Here is a 21,119-nt window from a genome sequence, read left to right on the forward strand (position 1 = left end):
CCGCAGCTCCCATTGGCCAAGAACGGTGATCCAGAGCCACTGGGAACTATAAACACTTGCAGAGGTGCAAGTGAATAAAGTGGCGATGACCTGCCAGGGGTTAACCCTGATGAACTGCCTCTATTTTATCGCCCAACCCTGATTTAGTGGCGAGAGCAGAGGTTGAGGGGGTCAGAAGTCCTGGGTTCTATTCCCAGCTCTGTAGCCAACTCACTGTGTGACTGTGGCCCCTCTTTGCTCCTTGGTTCTCCATTTGTAAAGCAGGGACAAGTATAACCCTCCTGGGCGGGGCTGGAAATGTGCCTCTCTGCTCCCAACCCCCCTCCTTGTGGCTGGAAGCAGAGAGAGTTCAAATCCATGAAACTTGCCATGAACTGAAATGTGAGCCTGCCCAGGCAGCTCTGAGGATTAACAGCTCCCAGCACCACACCCCACATCGCCAGACTTGTATAAATGGACTGAGCCTCCTCCGGCATCGGGACTGGGACTCGTGCATTCTGGGCACTTTGCCCCCTCCAGGCGCAGTGGGTTTGGTGGGATCTGAGCAGGCGAGCTGGTCTGGGATGGTGAAGAACACATCCATGCGCTGGCGGCTGCCGCTTGTCTGCCTCCTCTGGGAGGTCGCCATGATCGTCCTCTTTGGGGTCTTTGTGCGCTTTGACCCCGAAGCTGATGCACATTGGAAGGAGGAGCAGCACCAGAAGAACCTCACCAGTGACATAGAAAACGATTTCTACTTCAGGTATCCATGTGAGTACAGCCGGCAAGCCCCAGCCCCTGCACTGGTAAAGGCGAGATCCTACACGGGTCAGCCTGGAGGGAGGGGAAGGAGGTAGATGTCACTGATGTTCTGGGAGTCTGAGACAAGCATCCCCAACCGCAGGCAGGATTGTGCAGGCAGGTGCTGCCGGAACTTCCCCCTGGCAGGTCTGCTCAGGCACCTCCGTCCCAGCCTGCAGTACCCTGGCTGTTGCAGCCCTGAGCCCTCCTATTGCCCTTCCCCTCAGCTCTGCCCCATCTTGCTCCATTTCCTCCTTTTCTATCCCAGAGTTCGGTTCCCCAACCTTCACAGTGCTCCTCAGTCCTGGCCTATCCCCTGCCCTTCTGCCTCTATCCCAGTTCTGGGCTGTTCACCCCGCTCTGTCAGTGCATCTTAGCCCTGTTCCTCCTCCCACCTCCCGGGTCTGTTCTCTCCCCTCACCTGCACCCAACACGGAACTCCTTGTGGAGAGAGGCTGGCAGATGGCTGGGCTTAGGATCTGGAGCTGTGCCTGGCAGAGAGGAGCTAGGGCTGAGCACGTTTCACAGTCACATGAGTCTGCATTACTGGAAAATACTGTGTGGGGAGGGACGGGGGCGAGAGCAACTGCCGGACTAAAGGAATGTGGGAATGTGGTGCTGCTACTGGGATCCTTGAACCTAAGTCGGCCACGCCCCCCCTCACTTAGCAGGGTGTAGGACCTCAGAAGAGCTCTCTGCTTGTCCAGTGAACACTGTAAGGAGAAGCAACTGGAGTCTGAGTCCATAGCAACTGGAGTGTGAAATGTGGAAGGTAGAGTTAATATTCTATCCTGTCCCTGCCGGGTTCCAGTTCTGCAGAGATGTGCACACCCAGAGGTGGCTGCATTCACCGGCTGCTCTGTGTCTATTGTTTGAGAAATGCTAGGGGAGCCGTTGGGAGGAAAGGTGCTGATGACTGTTACCTTGCCAAGCAGCATGTGTGCATGTAGCGTTTCCCCTCTGCCCAGCACATTTAGCCCAGGACAGAGGGCATAGGTGCCCATCAGACTTCATGCAACCCCGCCACCACACTGAAAGGATGGTCAGGGATGATTCCCTGTCTCTGGTGAGTTACTCCTTCTGGCCTCAGCTCATTGTTCCTGCCAGAGAGGACTTATCACATCTCATGGGGCAGCACTTCTGCCTAGAAACTGGGCTGGTTACCCCAGATGTGCCTGGCCTCTTACGTGCTCTTCAGGCCCTAGGACTGGAGCACTTTGCCCTGCCAGGGCCGTGCCCCCTATGCTCTGCAGGAACAGGGACAACCTGAGCCTTCTGCTTGCTGCCGCTGCCCATGGGCTGGGCTAGAGAAGGCCGTTCTGCTCAGATGGCAGAACAAATCCCTCAATGCTCCAGCCCTTTCCTCCACCCAGGACATGACCATGTCCCAAGGGGCTGAGTGGGGATGTGTGGCAGCAGCTCACCGACTTGCAAGTCAGACCCTGGAGCATCCTCCCTGGAGGAGTTGCCTAGAAACAACACCCCATCTCCCCTCTCCATTGTCCTCTCACTTTCACTGCCCTCCTCTAGCTGCCATGAGAGCCCCTCCCCCAGGAGCAGCCCCAGCCCTCATCACTTGCATTGGAAGAGGGAAGGCTGGTTTCCCCAGAGCGCAGTATAGACTCAGGGGAGAGGCTGGCTTTCTGGGCAAGCTGCAGCCAAGACTTGTGCGGTTCAGTGCTTACCGAGCTGAGTAGCATGCAAAAATGCGGTGCCACTGTCAGCCGACGGTCAGGGCAGTGAGTCCCTTATTACCGGCTGAAGTTCTTTTAAATTGTGCTTGGTTCTGTTACAGCAACTGAAGGAGTCAGGTTAAAGCTTAAACAGTTACTATTTTATTGTTACAGGGTAAACTTAGTTGTTAAATGCTACTGCTGTGTTACAGATAACACAGCCACTACAAAGGACAGGACAGAAATTACACTAATAAGTCACTTACAGGTACCATGAAACCCTTTTGGTTCTCTGAGCTGTTGTTAAATGCATGCAAAATAGACACATAGCAGGTATATATTCTCACCCCTGCGTTCCAGACTTGGCGTGGCCAGCGTCTTTCTCTCAATCCCTCGGGAAGAAGTAGGGCGAGGTTGGGCATCCCACAGACCTCGGGAGACAATCAATACCTGCCAGCAGGTATAGATGATTGGAGCTCAAATGGGGTGGGCTGCTGAACCTCTTTTATACTCCTTGGGTTATGTAGGCTTCTTCCTGGGCTCAAGTGGACAATTAGGAAAAATGGCTTTGAATGCCAAGTTTCCCACGAAGGGTGCAAAGCATAATTTACACCTGGGAAAATGCAGACAATGGGCACCTCTGGTATGTGATGGGCGAAGATTCCTCTCCTGGGACAGTGCAGGCGTGTCAATTACTGGTACTAGCCATCAGGGCGACGGGAGGCCCCGGGTCGTCAGCTAGCCCATTTACTGTCTGGTTTCTGTTTATGGTAGAGTCAGGGACAGGCAGCACACCTGCGTTCCCAGGGCATCAAAGGCTGACTGCCTTTCTCTTGCTCTCTGGGGGGGGGGGGGGAACCAAGACGGGGTTCGTGGAAAACCAAGATGGGGTTTGTGTCTGGCTACAGCCACCCAGAGGTAAATCAAACAGGTGCTGAAGGGCTGATGTACTTACTGCAGGCTACTTTGCCCTGGGGTCAGCTGAGGGCAGGGAGATGACTGACAGGTGCCTGGGGCTCAGTCATGACACATGGGTGTAACAAGGAAGTACGATCTGCCTCTGGGGGTTTGTGCATTCCCAGCCTCAAGGCAGACAGATAGTGGGCGCTGGGGCCCTTGCCATTGACACCCTTGCTTGGGCTTCCTGAACAAAATGCTTCCCTTTGCTAACCCAGGAGCTAGCAATGAGAGTGGGTCAGTTTCACCAGCTGCCAGGCAGCTCAGCATGCTCCAGAGCTGCAGTACTCGGCTCCGCTCTCTGACAAAGCCTCACACCGGCTAATGAAACTGCTGCAGACTAGCATCTGCTGCAACAAGGTATCCCCACAATGGGCAACAGAGGCTAGTGAGTGGGCCGCAGGCATGGTCCTCCTTCATCTCAGGGGGCTGCAAGATGATAATCACCAAGACGGCCTCCCCAGATAAGGCAGCTCTTCTACCTGCGCTTGCGGACTTAGAATGTGCAAGGCGCGCCCATTGTACTGCAGCAGCACTTGGATGGGCGACAGAGGGAGCGCACAGCTCTCACAGTGCCATGTGCAATCAGCACCCACCTCACTTCACTTCCCCTTGCTTTACACATGTGTCGCTTTTGTAATACCAGTAGGAAAAAGCATTTTGCAGACAGAAACCAGCAGAATCTGGCAACCCTGCGCCTGGGCAACGGTAAACAAAATGTTTCATGGGCACTACACCGAGCCCTGATGGGCCGCGGGTCGCCCACCACAGATGTATCCTCTTGTACAGCACACTGGGAAGTTTAGCCCGTTGGAACTAGCCCACTTTCACTCCCGCACACCTAAACTGAGACTTTTCATCCCCTTATTAGCTGGTTTAAAATACACTGATGGGCAAGGTGAGGGTGAGTGGAAGGCTAACCAGCTCTAGGGGATGGAAAGCCAGAGAGTGAGGCCGATAGCAGGGGAGAGGTGGCGGGAGCTGTAGGGAATAGAAGTTGGAGCCTCCAAGGAGGACCTAAACTGTTGTGCCAAATGACCAGATCTGGAGTGCTCCATGCACAGCATCTCATGGTGTGGAGGAGACGCTGTGGCCCTTGCAGTGGGGGGTGTCAGCTAGGAGAGACACGGCTGCCTTAGGCCTGCAATGGAAAAGGTGCAGCCGCGGCAGGAGACAGGGCCTTCCCTGGTGAAAGAGCATTGATCACATCCAGCCCTCAGAGCTTTGGGAGCAAACTCTGAGCTGAGCCCCCAGGTGAGGGCTGGTCCACTGGCAGAGCCAAGGCCATTCCCGTGGGTGTCCCCAAAGGAACCTCCAAGTATGTTTGGGATGGTGCCTCAGGCAAATGATCTCTGTGGAAACCTTTGAGCAAATTCAGGCATTCTGTTATTTTGAGCTCCAATGGGGGGGAGGACAGTGGTGGTACAAGTGGGGTTACAGGGGCCCTTTTCCTTAGATGAGAGGGTTCCAATCAGTCCAGGTTTAGCTGGCATTGGAAGATCAGTGGGGTGGATGACACTCTCTCTCTCCCAGCAGTTTCCAGTGCTGTCCACCTAGCAATGCCAAATGCTGCCAGCCCACAGTGTTTCTGAGGGAGTCGGTGGGACACACGGCTCTTTCAGGGATGGGGGAGGGGGACCGTGCCCCTGACCATAGAGTGTGGCAGGCATCACCTCTGAGTCCCCTGAGGAGGGGAGAGCACTGCAGCTGGGGAACGAGCCCTCTTGTCTGGAACAAACCAGCTATGGTGTATAATGGGGGAAGGGGAGGAGGCAGGTATGAGGAGGGTGAACTGGGTGCATGAGGACAGGGGGGTGGAGGCAGCAGCAGCAGCAACAACCAGAAAAAGCCGACTCCTCCAAGCTCCACTGATGGGAAATTCCACCTGAGAGGACACGGTGTGGGAGTGCACTGGAGCCAGGATTCCAGGTCATCCATTTTGAGGGAGGGAGGGGCCATCCATCCCTGCTTGGCACAAGTTCAGGGAGATGTCAAAGGCAAATGAAAATGACTTTGGTTGCTGAGCAAGGCAGAGGGCAAGATCTTCCAAGGCCTTCCGGCAAAGTGCTTGGGAAACTGCAGGTATTTCAGTGAGACAAAGAGGAAAGGACCTCTGTGGGAATGTGTCAGAAACGTGTGGGCACCTAGGAGCTTGTGGGGGTCCCTGAGTTGCACATGCTGACCACTTGGAACTACAAAGTGACAGTGGCTTTGGGAGTCAGATCAGCATGCTCCAAAATCCTAGCCCCACCACTTGGGCTATGAGAGGATGTATGTTAGCTGTACGGGGCCTATGCTGCACAGTGCTGTTCTGATTCTGGCCAGGAGATGGCAGTAGTACACACCCCTTTCCTTGCAATATTGTCATGACAGCTGCAGTAAGTGTGACAAACTACTGCTGAGAGACCTTGAGGATTTCAGAGTCAAATCTTTCAAAGAGGCTTTCAAGACCCAAGCTTAATGGCAGTATCTCAGGCTGGCAGCCTCCTTACTAGGTCATGTCCTTCCTCGTCAGCAAGTGTAGGCACGATTCGCATAAAGTTCATGGATGCCACAGACACAGCACCCATAGAGCAGGTATGCCATAGAGAGCTGACTTTGCCTTGTTTAATAAACTGGATGATCCCTGAAGGCCAAGGGTTAGCAACTAACCCCTTCTAGGTTTGTCTTGTCCCAGCCTAGGGTAAATGGGACACACAATACCTGCCAATCTCAGATGGGGAGGTCTAGCTTCCTAGAGAAATTCTCCTGGATTGCTGATCCCATTTTGGTGTCTGAGTCTTCACTGGCTCTCAACAGTTCCCTAGGCACTTGGTCCATTGTCTCATTTTGCCACAGGGATCAATCAGCTGGCTAACCCCTTTACAACTGGCCTGAGCCCCCATCCGGTGTGAGTCAACCTGGTGAGCGACATTTGAGACGATTCTGCATAGATTGGTGATTGTTTTCTAGGCTGCATTAGGGACTGAGCTACAGATCTGCTTAGAACATTTCCATTATAAAGCCCATGTGTGATAGTTAAAGAACCGAGAAACTGGAGAATGGACCAGTTGGTTCTAAGGACTGTCTTTCAGAAAATGATTTACCTTTGAAAACCATTTCTCCAACCATTGTTAATCCACAGATGGCCCTGTGTACACAACAAGCTGTGCACACACTCATTGCACTTGTGCAAATATATATAAACAAGCTGGTAGGGTAGCTACTGTGTCTAGAGTAAGCTATTTGCTCAAATCTCCCTTGGTGACGTTAGCTCTAATGTGGCTCTGTGCATAGTGGCAATGCTAGAGCAGATAGGACACTGACATTTTTTCTGTCATCTCTGCTTAGAGCAGGTCCAAGTGGTCCTGATAGATGTTTTTCATTAGTTTCCATCCTTGGAATCACAGCAGAACTGATCTGGTTTGTGCCGTGGTAGAAGGTGCTCACAAAATAGCAGCAGACAAAAAGTGAACAGGCCTGGGAAACTCTTTTTCTGATCCTAGAGATGATTCCTCCGGAGCAGGGCTATACAAATGTGGGCAGGGAGGAAGTTTTTAACTGTTCTAGGGGTACACGTTTCCAAGGGTGTCAATTCAGCCACCTTCAGCAGCAGCACTAACATTCACTTGAATCTAAAATCAGCTGGTGAAATTCCCTAGAGGATGAATCATCTGTTGTGAGTAGAAGGAGAAGGGATCAAAGGTTCTTCAGTGTAGACCAGGGCTACTCAACACATGGCCTGCAGGTTGCATGCAGCCCACGGCCCGTTTGTTTGCAGCCCGCGGTGTGTTTTGGGTTTACATGGGGCTCAACACACGGCCCGTGGCTGGGATCCTTTGAACATGGCCTCCGCTGGGAACACACTACACAACAGCGAGTCAATATAATGGTCTTCTGCTGATATGTGTTTTAGTAGTTAAATTCCTGGACCGTCATTGCTCATTAAAAGTGTTGTTTTATGCTTGGAAATCGGGTAAATATTGTATTTTATTAATATCAGCAGATCTGACTTAAATGGAGCCTTCGTGTTGTGTAGTCTTGCCTTAATCTTTGTATTCAATCCCATCAGTGTGAGAGAAGCTATTTGCATATATTTGCATATATATTTGCATGTATATGCAAACACACTTAAGTTGCGGCCCTTGATAAATGCTGTATGTATCATTGTGGCCTCCGAGGCTTCCAAAGTTGAGTAGCCCTGGTGTAGACAGTATTTCCAGAGACCACACGCTTCCTGTCAGTAAATAGTGAAGGTTGCTAAATGACAACTAAACCCCCACATACTCAATTGCAATGTAATAAAAACTTAAGGGCATCACAACTCCTATTCTGCCCATGTGACACACAGCCACACAAGGGCAAACCAAGTACAAAGCTTTCCTTAGCTTGTAAACTCTTTTGAAGAGGGATGGTCTCTTTGTTCTGTGTTTGTACAATGCCTAGAATAGCAGGATCCTGGCCCATCAGTAGGACTCCTTGTGCTACCACAGAACAGATAAATAATAAGAAAATAATATAATTAACATCTCAACTGAACTCTGATTCCTGGGGCTTATAATATGTATTATTTCTTATGGTCCTGCTTTTGTTTAAATGTTTTTGTTAAAGTGGGAAATGTCAGTTAATATTTAATTGCCAATAGACTCAGTGGATGTCTTAAAAAAAAAAGAGAATGTTGTTGTATATGTAGGGGAAAGTGTACTTAAGTGTTGTTAGGGTAAATTGGGTGTACCATGCATGCAGATTGACACTAGCTGAGGCTACAGCCACATAGGTCTCAAATGTCAATCAGCAGAGCTGAGTTGAAACGAGTGGAACTATGTTGACTTACACCAGCTGTGAATCTGGCATTGTAGCTCCTCTGCATGGATTTTCATAGGCTTTGCTGAAAGAACAAATAAAAGCCACAGTGTGGTTCTGTGTGATTGGACCCCATCCAGACTCGCTTCCTCCCCGGTGGGAGCTGGATCAGACCTCCGTTCCATGCCTCTCAAGATGTGTACGTTCACTAGCCTGCAAACTAGCCACCATAACACAGCTGGCCTCTGAACACTGGAAAAGGGGCTGGAAAATACATTGTGTCAGAGCCTAGACCAGATTCCGTGCAATTTAGCTGCCTGGTGTTTGCCTTTCTCTAAGAGGGCTTAAGCTTACTATGCCCAAGCATTTGGACAACAAATAGACTGTGCCATTGTGCAATATCTCACACACTGTGTAGCACAAACATTGGCTGATATGTCTGAGTAATGTGTTATGTTTACCCATTCCATTCTGCTGTGGCAAAGTGCAGCACACACCGGTTTGCATGTAGGATCCCCCAGGGAACTGGTGGAGGGAACTGGCTCCTGTCGTCCTACTCTTCTTCCGGGGCTCTGGAGGTTTGCATCTGCAGTTTTTAAAGTTTAATTTATAATTGTGTGAAGTTTCACTTAACATTCTTGGGGCTGATCGTTATCAAAAAGACACCAGCAGCAGTGATATCTGCTCCAAAGTTTATCACATCAAGAATTCCTCTCTAGGGATTCATTTTCCTACCAGAACAGATGGAGCAGTGTTGGAGCTGGTAAACAAGTGTCCAGTAAAGCAGCTGTGGGTCTCCATCCAAACGTTCACTTTCCATTGAGAACTCAATGAAAAAACGAATGAAAATCTCTGAGGTTATGTCTACACTACACAGTTCTTCCGGAAAAAACTACGCAAATTCCGAACCACAATTTGTGTAGCTTTTTCTGCTTCTTTTTTCAGGAGAGGCTTTTCCAACATTTGGCCCATCTACACTGGGCCAAATGTTGGAAAAAAAACCTTTTTCAGAACATCCCTTCTTCCTTGTAAAATGACGTTTACAGGGATGCTGAAAAAGTGCATCTGCTCTTCTGAAATTTTTTTGGAAGAGCAGACACATTCCCTGGACATGGCAGAGTTTTTATGGGATGCCCCTGGTATCCCAGAAAAACTCTGTAGTGTAGACATAGCCTGGGTGAAATCCTGACTCTATTGAAATAAATGGGAGTTTTGCCTTTAACTTCCCTGGAACCAGGATTTTGCCTTCCACTGAAGAGAGTATAGAGTGTGTGCCACTTCTATGAATCTGCTCTCTCTTGTCCTATACTTAGATTGTAAGTCCCTTTTTATTCTGTGTTTGTACAGTGCCTAGTAGGAATGTAAAATCCCATTTTATTAGTTAACCGGTTAAATGTTAACTGGTTAACCAATAAAACAAGGAGCAGTCCCCCTGCCTGCCGTGGCTGAAGCGCCCCTTGTCCACAGTGCAGCAGGAGCATCCCTCACCATTAAGGGTGAGGTTTACCAGCTAACTGGTACTATTAACATCCTTAGTGCCTAGTACACTGGGGGCGTAGTTCATGACTGGGGTTCATTCATATGTGTTATGATAACAAAAAGAATGACTCAGAATAGTTCTCAGTGCAGGAAAGTGGAGAACAGCCAGTGACTGCTGATTCTGACCAGAAACAGGTATTTGGGCAGAAATGGTTAAAAACAAATTAATTTTTTTTAATAAAAAAGGGTTAGTTCACAAAGAGCAAAAGTGTGTGTAGAAAATGTTAATTCTGAATCAAAGTCCCTGATGGAGGAGGATTTGGTTGTTGTTAAAAATGGAGACTGAAAAAAAATGTGTTAGTAGATATCTGTGCTTTACAGTTCTGGGCAATTTTATAAAATAATTTTGTTTTAAAAATACACTATTTTTACTGAAATGAAAATCAATGATGTGTCCTGAAAGGGCTTTCCAAACACTGATGGGTTTTTTTTCCCTGAAAGTCAAAGGCTTTTACCACAAAAGATTTCTGAAAACAGAAGGTTTGTCGTTTTTCAATTTCTTTTAAAAATGTTTGTGCAACGTTTTAAATGAATATGAAATGAGAAAATGAAACTGAGAAATTTTGAAATAAAACCCTGAAAAATTCTTGGTATTTGTGAACTAAGTCTATTGCTGAGTTCCTAAGCTGCAGAAGCCCTTTGCTGCCCCTCACCTCCATGGTAATGGTGAATGCTTCTTTCCAACACAGCTTTCCAGGATGTCCATGTAATGATCTTCGTGGGTTTTGGTTTCCTGATGACATTCCTCCAGCGCTATGGCTTTGGAGCTGTTGGCTTCAACTTCCTCCTTGCTGCCTTTGGGATCCAGTGGGCTATCCTGATGCAGGGCTGGTTCCATTCTTTTGAGAACGGAAAGATACTCATTGGAGTGGAAAAGTAAGAGGGTTTTGGCCTAGGGGAAGCCAGGGAGGGGACCAAGCAGCCTGGCGCGCCTGCCCCTGCTCTGTGTGGAAAAACGGCATTCTAGGTCATATTATATCTTCTACCCTGCCTGTTGTTAAAAACCCCATGGAGCCTGCTTCATAAGAAAAAAATCTTTGGTCCCAGTTCCCTCACTGCTTCTCAGCTGTGCAGGGTGCTCTGTGCCTCAGTCTGGCTTCCACCCTTCACTCTAGGGAGGTGGCTGGTGCTGTTGGGTGGTGAGAGAAGTAGCCTGGCGTGACCTGCCAAGTGAGACCATATTTTCAAAGGCCTAGCCCCATTGCTTATCCTCAGTCTTGGGAGGCCATTTTAAAATCAAGAATGAGTGTTTTCCTAAAATATCTGCTCTAGGAGCTATTGTTGTGAAATTCCATGGCCTGTTCTGTTAGGAGGTCAGACCAGATGATCATAATGGTCTCTTCTGGCTTTCCATTTATGAACCCATGCTGTTACTGCCCAGCAGGAGAGGGATGCTGTGTGGGGTGCCAGTAGGAAAGTCAGAATGAGATTCGTGTGTCTTGGCCTGGTGGAAGCTCTCTAGAGTGAGAGGGATGGTGGGAAGGGTTTCCATTACTAACCTGCAGATCGTTTTCTCCCCTCTCCGCATGCCCCAGCCTGATCAATGCGGATTTCTGCGTGGGTTCTGTCTGCATCGCCTTTGGAGCCATCCTGGGCAAAACCAGCCCCGTGCAGCTGCTCATCCTGACGTTGTTTCAAGTCACACTCTTTGCTGTGAACGAGTACATCCTCATTAGCCTGCTCCATGTAAGGCTCCCCTTGAGTCAGCAAAATCAGCAGCCTCCCGCCCTGCCTCTCTGGCAGTGCAAAGGGAGCGTCAACAGCTGGGCTGGGTGTGCAAGTTGGGCGCATGGTGCAGCGGCAGAGCTGTCTGTAGGTCAGATCTATTGGCTCTTTGCTTGGCTAAACACATGGGGTTAATTCCAGTCACAGCAATTTAAGTAGAAGTGTAAAAAGATTCAAAATGCATACATGAACAAACAGCAGAGGCTCTTTCCCCTTGCCCTTTGGCTATTCCCCCTGCTTGCCTACCTTACTGGCAATGGGAAATCTCCCAGGGTTCTGCAAGCATTGGCAGTGACCTGAGAGCAAAGGATCCCCTCTGGTGAGGTTTTCTAAGGGTGTCTCCACACAAAGGCCTGATGCTGTCTTTGGGTATGTCTACACTGCAGAAAACTTGAACAGCAGAAAGTTTCAGAGCCCAGGTCAACTGGGCTAAAAATAAGCGTAAGTGTCTCCATTCTGGCTGGAAACTTGCTGCTGCAGGGTTTTTTCTTGTGTTGTAGCTACAACCTTCCTGGTTCCAGAATGTTTCTCTGTTGACTCCTTCCCCTGTTATACTATTCCTTTAGTTGAAGAAAATCAGAGCACATCATAAAGTGGAAGAGCTGTCAGGTAAAGGAGCAGCAAGACCTCTGGCCACGTGCACATTTTTACTGTGTTAAAGGAAAATCAATTTGGTCTGAAAGGGGAACCCAATCACCTTGGGTATGTCTACACTACCCCGCTAGTTCGAACTAGCGGGGTAATGTAGGCATACCGCACTTGCAAATGAAGCCCGGGATTTGAATTTCCCGGGCTTCATTTGCATAAGCGGGGAGCCGCCATTTTTAAAACCCCGCTGGTTCGAACCCCGTGCAGCGCGGCTACACGGGGCTCGAACTAGGTAGTTCGGACTAGGCTTCCTATTCCGAACTACCGGTACACCTCGTGGAACTACCTAGTTCCAGCCCCGTGTAGCCGCGCTGCACGGGGTTCGAACCAGCGGGGTTTTAAAAATGGCGGCTCCCCGCTTATGCAAATGAAGCCCGGGAAATTCAGATCCCGGGCTTCATTTGCAAGTGCGGTATGCCTACATTACCCTCCTAGTTCGAACTAGGAGGGTAGTGTAGACATACCCCTCGAGCTTATGTGCAGCTGGAGGTGGGGATAGAATACTCCAGATGCAGAGGAATATTTCCTAGGTTTTACATATTACTTTTCATCCATAGATCTCAAAGTGCTCTAGAAATGAAGTAAGCAACATACTTCCCATTTTACAGGTGGGGAAGTGAGTCACAGAAAATTGACATGGCTCTTTCAAGAATACCCATCAGGCCAGAGAGAGAATCAGGACTAGAACCCAGCACTGCTGGTCTCCAGATTTCCAGGCCTGTGTTCTAACCACTAGGGAAACAGTTTCATGTTTTAAAATTAAATGCCAGCACAGATAACTCCTCCACTGTTGGAAGCCCAAATGTGCAAGGGCATCTGAGAGGCAACAAGTGAAACTGATCAGCCCAGCTGAATGAAACACAAAGCATCAGTCACCACAGAGGAACTGGGTTTTTTGACATGCCAAATGTCACTGACCTAGGTATACAGTGTTGTTGTAACCATGTTGGTCCCAGGCTCCTAGAAAGACAGGGTAGATGAGGTAATGTCATTCACTGGACCAACTTCTGTTGGTGAGGGAGACGATAATGACTAACTAGGAAGTTTGAATTCAGATCTGAACATTGTCAATGTTCTTCGGGCAGAGGATTGGGCCTTTGGTTTGGTTCTGTCCATCTCTGCTCCGAGAGTTTTGTGGCTTTTTAATATTTGTTCAAAAAGCCCCAAATTTCCCAGGGCAATAAACTCGGATGTAAAAGTATTGTTCTGTGTCTGCCCTTTCATTGCTCATGCTGGGACTGCCACCTTGGGGTAGTTCTGCTGTTGGAACCTATATGCCATGGTGTCAAACATTGGAAGGGCCAGAAATTCCCCATTGCCATGATGTCTTCCACAGAAGAGGCTAATTGGAAGGATGTGGCTGAGCTGTTCCGCTTGCTAGTCCGAGGGGCCAGGAGCATTTCTATTCCCCTCCTGCAGTGACCTAGCACAGGCTGGGTAGACAGAGTCAGTTAATTGGCCAGAATATTCCCAGCATCTGCATTTTACTCTTCTCTGTGTTCACAGGTTAAAGATGCTGGTGGATCCATGACCATTCACACCTTTGGAGCCTACTTTGGCCTGACAGTGACCACAATTCTGTACCGGCCCAACCTGGAACAGAGCAAAGACAAGCAAGGTTCTGTGTACCACTCTGACCTCTTTGCTATGATCGGTGAGTTACCTGGGAACTTGGAAACTTATGAAAGCTATGCTGGATCCCGACTACAGCCCACAGGCTGCATGAAGCCAGGCTGGAGCCAGAGCCCCAGTGGTGAAAAACTGTATATCCCATTTCCCAATCCTGGTCAGCCCCACCGCCCAACACACACACCCTCCCCAGCCAGATCAGCTTAGAACTAATGCCCTAGAATTGCAAGTTCCATGTGCCATTGACAGACACCCCACAGCTCCCAGCCTGGGCACTGATTGGAACTGGTACCCTCGATGGCTACGTCTACACTGCCGGTTTTGCTGGCAGTGTGTATGCAAATGAGGCACGGATTAGCATATCGCCATGCCTCATTTGCATAATTTATGCAAACCGTTTTTGCACAAAGGGTATTTGCGGAAAAAAAAGTAGAGTGGATGTTTTCTTTTTGTGCAAAAACCCCTTTTCCCGCAGATCCTTATGCCCCCAAAAAGGAGGTTTACCAATCTGATGGGAAAAAGGGTTTTTGCGTAAAAAGAAAACATCCACACTACTCCCCCCTGGGCAAAACTGTCTTGCATAAATTATGCAAATGAGGCATGGCAATATGCTAATCATCCCCTCATTTGCATACACACTGCCTGCAAAACCGGCAGTGTAGACATAGCCGATATGAAAGACTCCAAATCCTATTGCATCTTGGAGTTCTTGATTTGGAGTTTGGGACATAGCTGGCTTTAGCTTCCATACTATATAACTTCTCATCTCTTCTTTTGAACTCCTCTTCCCCTTGCTGCTTCCTGTTTTCCTTTCCCTCCTTCCTACACCTCCCCCCACACCGTCCCACTCCTGCCATTCCTCTCCCAGGTACCCTGTACCTGTGGCTGTACTGGCCCAGCTTTAACTCGGCTATTTCAAACCATGGGGACGCGCAGCACCGAGCCGCCATTAACACTTACTGCTCATTGGCCTCCTGTGTGCTCACCACCGTGGCCTTCTCCAGCCTGCTGCAGAAGAAAGGAAAGCTGGACATGGTAAGCCCTGGCTGGAGAGGTCTGTGTGCCCTCTGCTGGCAAGAGGATTCCTGGCTCATGAATGACTGATCTGGGCTGCTTCCTCTGTTAAGTGTGCACTGGATTTTGTGGGGTGCTGAAAAGGCAAAGCCCCTGAGATTAGGAGCTCTGAATGCGACAGCCGCTTGTGCTATCTTAGTGGGAAACATCATTTTGCAAAGCTCTGGCATGAAAACCATGTGCAGTATCCATGTGTCACCTGGTGTGTGGTGGGCAAATGCAGGAGCAGATATATGTGCTCACCCGTGTACCTGCCAGCAAACCCAGTGGGTAGCAGAGCCATGCAGACATTTGTGCAGAAGAGCCAGTGGGAAGGGTCTCAGGAGGGTGGGCATGTTCCAGGGTTGAACTGTACAGTGTCATGCAAGTATATAAAGCTAGGTGTGCGTGTTTGCAAGAGAGGGGGCCCCGTACAATGACGTGTGTATTAGAGCAGGGCCCTGGTATGTTCTGGGTGTGTGTGCATGATTGTGTGAGACAGCAGGCTGTGCTTGTATCAGTGCCACGCTCTGGGAATACCTGTGCAGCAATGTGCATGTGGATGTGCAGTTTTTTGTTACCACTACATGAAAATGTTGCCTCAGCCCATCAGCTGTTGATATTTGGCCTTCAGTCTCCTCCCATTCATGTAACTTTTGCTGGTCAAAAATTTCTGGCTTCAGGCAAATCCAGGAATTGGGACTTTGCGATGGGCAGGAAGCCAATTCTAACGCAGAAGAACATGGGCCCCGATCCTCATTTTTCTTTGGGAACATGTTCTCAGCCAGTTCCCCTGCTGATCTCCTTGGTTGGCTTGAAGTCTTACCACTAATGGATTTAAAACTCTTGTCCCCAAGCCAAAGTGGTAAGGCATCAGCATTATTTGCACAGGTTCATATCCAGAATGCAACGCTGGCCGGTGGCGTGGCTGTGGGGTCTGGCGCGGAGATGATGCTGACTCCTTACGGATCCCTTATCGTCGGATTCCTCTGTGGCATCGTGTCCACCGTTGGGTTCATCTACTTCATGGTGAGCACTGCTCAGAGGAGTTCCAGGCTCTTGCATCTTTTTTAGGGAGAGGAAATAATCTCTCTCTCCTCTCTCCCCTCCAGCCATTCCTGGAGTCCAAGCTGCATATTCAGGATACCTGTGGCATCCACAACCTACATGCTATGCCAGGACTTATTGGGGGCATTGTGGGAGCTGTCACTGCAGCTGCAGCCACTGAAGAAGTGTATGGAAAGGAAGGGTGAGATGGTTTAAATTTCTCCAGGGGTCAGTGTGTGTGTTGCTCCCAAGGGAGATACGAGATGAGTCAGTGGGAGCAGCTCTGTGCTCCCTTTCAGATGTGTGTCCTAGGTGGTGCTGGGCATATAAAGCTGAGTCAGGCTTGGAGGACTGCAGCCTGTTCCAGGTGATTCCGTATTGGGAGCCCCTATAACCCCAAGCCCCATCATCATTCCGGGTCTTGGAGGACTCTGAAGAGGGGCAGCTGAGTTCATGAAAGGGCATCTCTTTATCACTGTTGCTTCCTTTTCTGGGCCAGACGCTAGGCTAAACCATGAAGGTCTGGAATCCATCTCAGGTCTTGTTGCTTTTGGATTCCTCTAGTTTGCAGCCTGTTGGTCCAGGCTGAGGTCTCGGGGGGAGAGGGGTAGGCTGTAAAAGAAGGAATAAAAGCAAAGAGGTTGGGCTATGTTGTTACAATCTCCCCACTCCTCGATGGGAATGTGTTCTCTCAGGGCCAGGGAGCTGGCTTGAAGGGACAGTGGATGCAGCTCCCCTGTTTCTGCAGCCCAGACTCCCTGAGTGTCAGGAGTGTCTCTGACAACTGGTTTCATTGTTTCCCTTCCTTGCAGGCTCATCAGTGCCTTTGACTTCACAGGTGACTACAAGGATCGGACGCCCAGTATCCAAGGGGGATTCCAGGCAGCTGGCATTTGTGTGTCCCTGGCTATGGCCTTAGCTGGGGGGGCCATTGTGGGTGAGTGGTGGGGTGCAAGGAAAGGAGAAGGCTCCAGATCCAGGCTTTGGTTGGAGAGTGGCTGGCTCAGCCATTCTACTTGCTCTCACTCTGACTTAGAGGAAGAGACTGTCTTCTGAGCTAGACGAGCCCTTTTGCTCCCACATGCAGCCCCTGAAAATGAGAGGAGCCCTCAGGCTCGCAAACATGGCGTATCAAGAACTATGACTGGGGAACATTTTGTTCCACATTGTCTCTATCACAGCAACCCCTTAAAAGTTCAATGCATTACTGCCAGGGTCATGATGTCATGTGGACTGGCTGAAATGATGTCATTTTCAAAAGTGCTTTCCCCTGGAGCTGAGACCTCCTGCCGCAGCAGCTCTGTGCTGTGCCCTGCAGGGCCCCAGCAGAATATCCAGATCCTGGCAAGCTCCCTGCACATCGACTGTCATGAGACACACTGGAATAAGGCACATCATTGACAGCCTGATGTTCTGAAGCCCCATCTGCCACTCTGTCCTTTTTTAACAAGCAGGCATAGCAGGATGAGACTTTAGGGTATGTTATGAACCAACAGGAGGGCTGGAAAATAGCCCCAAGAACCAGGAAAGCCACAATGAATGGGGAACATAACTATTTTAGGGGATCAGTTATGTTTGCCAAGCAGGACTGAATCTTTGGAGGGAAAACAGGCCAGGACTTGTGTGGTCCCCGATGCTTCTGCTTCTAGCTGAATCCCACAAGCCCAGAAAGGGAGAAGAAACAGACCAGTACATGTAGAACCTTGTATCTCAGCAGGTCGTTCAGCTCAAGTCCTTGAGCCAGTTTAGAGGTGGCTGCGGAGTCATCCGGGGCTGTCTTTGAGGGGGCCAGGTTTAGTTTGTGATTGGGTTGAGTTAGATGTGAGTCTGGTTTGGTTCAGTGCTGAGTTCAGGGTCAGCCTTGGATTGGCTGCCCAGGTGTTACACATGTGTGACGGTGGATTGGGGTTTTCCCGTCTCCTGCACCTCTGTAGTGGCACGAACAGACTCCACCAGCCAGTAGAATAGAGGGAGTTTATTGCTTCTGCAGGATACAGCACAGATGTAATCTGGTTACAGGGCAGGCCTCAGTGCCCCCCCCCTTGAGATTGGGGGTGGCTGGGCGCTACAATCCCAGCCTGCTCCCTAGCTCCTTCTCCCCTGCTTCCCAGACAGAAACTAAAAACCGTCCCTTCCAGCCCTGCCCCCCAGCCAGGGGCGGCATTCCACCTTCCTTTGTTCCTCTCCCTGGGGGGGTAACTGGTAGAACAGGTTACCTCTCTGTCCCATCAGCTACTCGGCTGGGCAGTGGTACAGACAGCAGCCAGTGGGGGTCACCCACAGCCCAAGCCTAGCAACCAGCAAGGTACCCCCACTCCGTCACAACATGCAGTCAGATGCTCTGCTTTTTCCCATTGGACTGTTTTGCTGCTACCATCTGGGGGGAGAGGGGATAAGAATAGGGCAGAATTCTAGCTCAAACTTCTCCCACAGCTTCCCAGGGCAATGGCTTCTGTCAGAGCAATTCACTCACAAGCAGCTCTCCCTTCTAGGAAGTGCTTTTCTGCTTTCAGCCTCTCACAGATAGAAAGAGAAGAGATGGCCCCTTCCCCAGCTGTGTCCCACAGGGTAGTCCACATTGTTATAATGCACCACATGCTTCACCCTTTAAAATTACTCCCAGATTGGGAACTTCACTAAATAACCCTCCCAAAAACAAGACCACCCCACCCCAAGGCCTGCAGGGTGGGGAGAATATGAAAGATCAGGGCTGGACATGCACAAAACTGATCCAACTTCCCTTCACTGACAACTCAGGGAAGGAATAGTTTCCCTGACACCTCCCTCCCCTGGCTACTCAGCCCAGTGGGGCCCATTCCTAGTCCTTGCCCCAGGCCCTGGCTGCTCGTTTCTCACTAATCGAGGCATTTCCCATCTCACTCTGTTTTGTTGCTTTAAGGTGGTATTTTGAAAGTGCCGTTCCTGGGGGACCCAGCTGATGAGAACTGCTTCGCGGATGATGTCTACTGGGAGGTGAACACTGGGGGCTCTGGGGCTGGTCCTTGTCATTGTGACTAGGGCAGGAGGCTTTGGAGACGGGTGTCTGTGTTTGCCAGAAGGGACGGGGTCACAGTCAGGTGCCCTTTGGCTGATGGAGATTTGGGACTCAGTGTCCAAATGGCCAAGGTAATGAGTGGTTAGGGGAGGTGTTGGGGACCTGTTTGTGGCTTTCCGCCTGAGCTATGGGGTCTGTTTGGGAGTTGGGATGCGTCACAAGGTGGCGCTGTTGTCTGTGTCATGGCCATATTGTTTATAGTTTCCCTCCCCATCTCTGTGGCTATGACACACAACCCCCCCCCCCCCTTCCCTCCCCACGCACTGGCAGGAAAGCAGGCTCTGTGGATAGCACCATAACAGGCACTGGGGCCTGATGGAAGTTTCGCTGTCTTTGCAGGTGCCTGAGGACTCAGAGAGCAGCCTGTACCACATGCATGACCCCACTCCCAAACCTGCTGTGACTTCCTAACCCAGCTGGGTAGGCAGGGCTGAGACGTGTGGGGAGGGGAAGCCTTGGAGAGCCCAACAGCGGGGCAGACTGATGGCACCTCTAGGGCACTAGCAGGAAGTGCTGCCTGGCTGGGACTAATTCATCCTTGCTACCACGATGGCAGTGTGCAGGCACAGAGCAGTGCCACTTACACGGGCTGGGATCCACAACCGTGTTCTTGCTTCGTGGCAGAAATGGTGGGCACTGAGGGCAGAAAGGAGGCTAGGGATTGGGCGTGTGGTGGTGTAGCCTGCTGGTGGTGTCACAGTAAAGGGCAGAATTTCACCAGAAGATGGGCAGGGAGAGGTGCTAAAAGGGATTGTAGCTCTGTCTCAGGCCATGCCCAACCTAGTGAAACAGTCTCCCAAAGGCAACTTCTCAATCACTAGCCCAGTCAGGGGGCAAGGGATAGGCAGCTGGCAGGGAGGGACATGTGTGCTGGGCAGCTGCCAGTGGTGTGTGCCAGGTTGCCGATGAGAGGGAGGAAAACATTCAGTCATCCTGCTGTTAAGAGGTCACAGCCAGACCCCTGACCTGCCTCTCCCTCTGGGTTTTCTTTAGGTTGCATTTGGACTCCTTTCCATCTCTACCTCTCCAGAGAAGCGACTGGTGTATTTCTTGAAAAGGAGGTGCCCTGGGCCAATTCCCATCTGGACACAGACTCTTTGAGAGCTTTCAAAGGCCCCATTGTCTTTCCCATGTTCCCCTCCTTGGTGGGATAGCCTGAAAGAGGCCCAGTTTACACGAAGCAATGCTTTGGAGAATAGCCAGTGAAGCCATAGTGTCTGTGCTTACCTGAGAGCGTAGGGCCAGAGGTTTGAAACAGATGCTGGGGCATCTCATAGGACTGCCACAGGGCAGAAGCTTAGCACCTAGGGAGAGGGGTTTTGCCAGGAGCTTGTTGGGTGGGATCTCTCAGGTTTCAGGTTCCCCCAGTTTAATCCCAGAACAGCAGCTGGTGCCGTGGCTGAGCCCAGAGATAACTGGGCCCCACCACACTTTGGATAGTGGGGACTGTGAAGTGGGAAGGGTCCGGTTCGGGGATTAGAGACGCCTGTCCTTGCAGCTGGGAGGCGCTGTTACACTGAGAGAAGATAATCCTACTTGGCAGGGATCCAGCACTTTGCAAATTAAGCCTCCCCATGCCCCTGTGAGGTAGAGAAGCATCAATACTCCCATTTGGCAAAGGGGGAGCAATGGGCCCAAGGAAAGAAAGTGACTTGCTTAGGGGCCCCCAAACGCCTGGGTTCCAATCCCCTTTCTCAGTTCCTTTGCCACGCTGACTCTAATCGAGTGTTTGCTTTCTTCCCCTGAGGGCGGGGACCCTGACTGACCTTCTCTGTCCCTCCCTCCTCTTTGTGGGTAGCTCTTACTCCTGGGATGTGTGAATAAAAAACACCGTGTTGTTCTGTCCAGCACTGTTGGTAATGAGCAGTGAGTTGGCTGGCCATCGCCCCGTTTTCTTGGTAACAATACAAAGGGAGCCCTTGGGGGAGGATGCTGCAACAGAGACTGGTTCACTTGCCCCGTGATTGGTTCATGGGAATTTTTCAGTCCTCAGCGGAAGGTTTGTGGCGGGTTGATCCCTGTTTTTGATGCACAAAGCCTCATGCTACCAGCCGCCTCTCTGAGCCAGGGCAGTCGGGGCTGAGCAGGCCAAAAGCCCCCTCCTGCCACTAGAGTGGGGCCCAAGAGTGGGAATACTGCTAGTGAGAACAGAGGGAGAGCATCTAAAATCCAGGGTCTTGGGGTGAGAGGAGCCAGTTGGCCTATGGGCCCAGAATCATGTTCCTGAAATA

At 50.4% G+C, this 21,119-nt stretch overlaps 1 protein-coding gene across 4 annotated transcripts; it reads left to right on the forward strand.

Moving 5' to 3' along the window:
- Positions 1–260: 260 nt before the first annotated feature.
- Positions 261–20,738, forward strand: RHCG (Rh family C glycoprotein). Of its 4 annotated transcripts, none has more exons than XM_006139287.5 (11): positions 264–750; positions 10,421–10,607; positions 11,267–11,417; positions 13,611–13,758; positions 14,602–14,768; positions 15,678–15,815; positions 15,899–16,035; positions 16,646–16,770; positions 18,733–18,806; positions 19,228–19,308; positions 19,882–20,738. In XM_006139287.5, the coding sequence occupies exons 1-10, from the start codon at positions 564–566 to the stop codon at positions 19,297–19,299; spliced, it is 1,386 nt and encodes a 461-aa protein (XP_006139349.2). In that variant the 5' UTR covers positions 264–563; the 3' UTR covers positions 19,300–19,308; positions 19,882–20,738. The 4 variants fall into 4 exon arrangements, with proteins under 4 accessions (XP_075753193.1, XP_006139349.2, XP_075753194.1 ...); XM_075897080.2 differs by having other exon boundaries at positions 439–750; positions 16,646–16,671; XM_075897078.2 differs by lacking the exon at positions 19,228–19,308 and having other exon boundaries at positions 261–750.
- The last annotated feature ends 381 nt before the right edge of the window (positions 20,739–21,119 follow it).

This window comes from Pelodiscus sinensis, chromosome 14 (assembly GCF_052426305.1).
Source record: "Pelodiscus sinensis isolate ZL-2025 chromosome 14, ASM5242630v1, whole genome shotgun sequence".
Lineage (NCBI taxonomy): Eukaryota > Metazoa > Chordata > Testudines > Trionychidae > Pelodiscus > Pelodiscus sinensis.

Coding starts and splice junctions, on each gene's coding strand:
- RHCG (XM_075897078.2), top strand. CDS start 564: ATGGTGAAGAACACATCCATGCGCTGGCGGCTGCCGCTTGTCTGCCTC. Junction 11,418..13,610: donor TCCTCATTAGCCTGCTCCAT/GTAAGGCTCCCC, acceptor CTGTGTTCACAG/GTTAAAGATGCTGGTGGATC. Junction 16,036..16,645: donor GAAGTGTATGGAAAGGAAGG/GTGAGATGGTTT, acceptor CCTTCCTTGCAG/GCTCATCAGTGCCTTTGACT.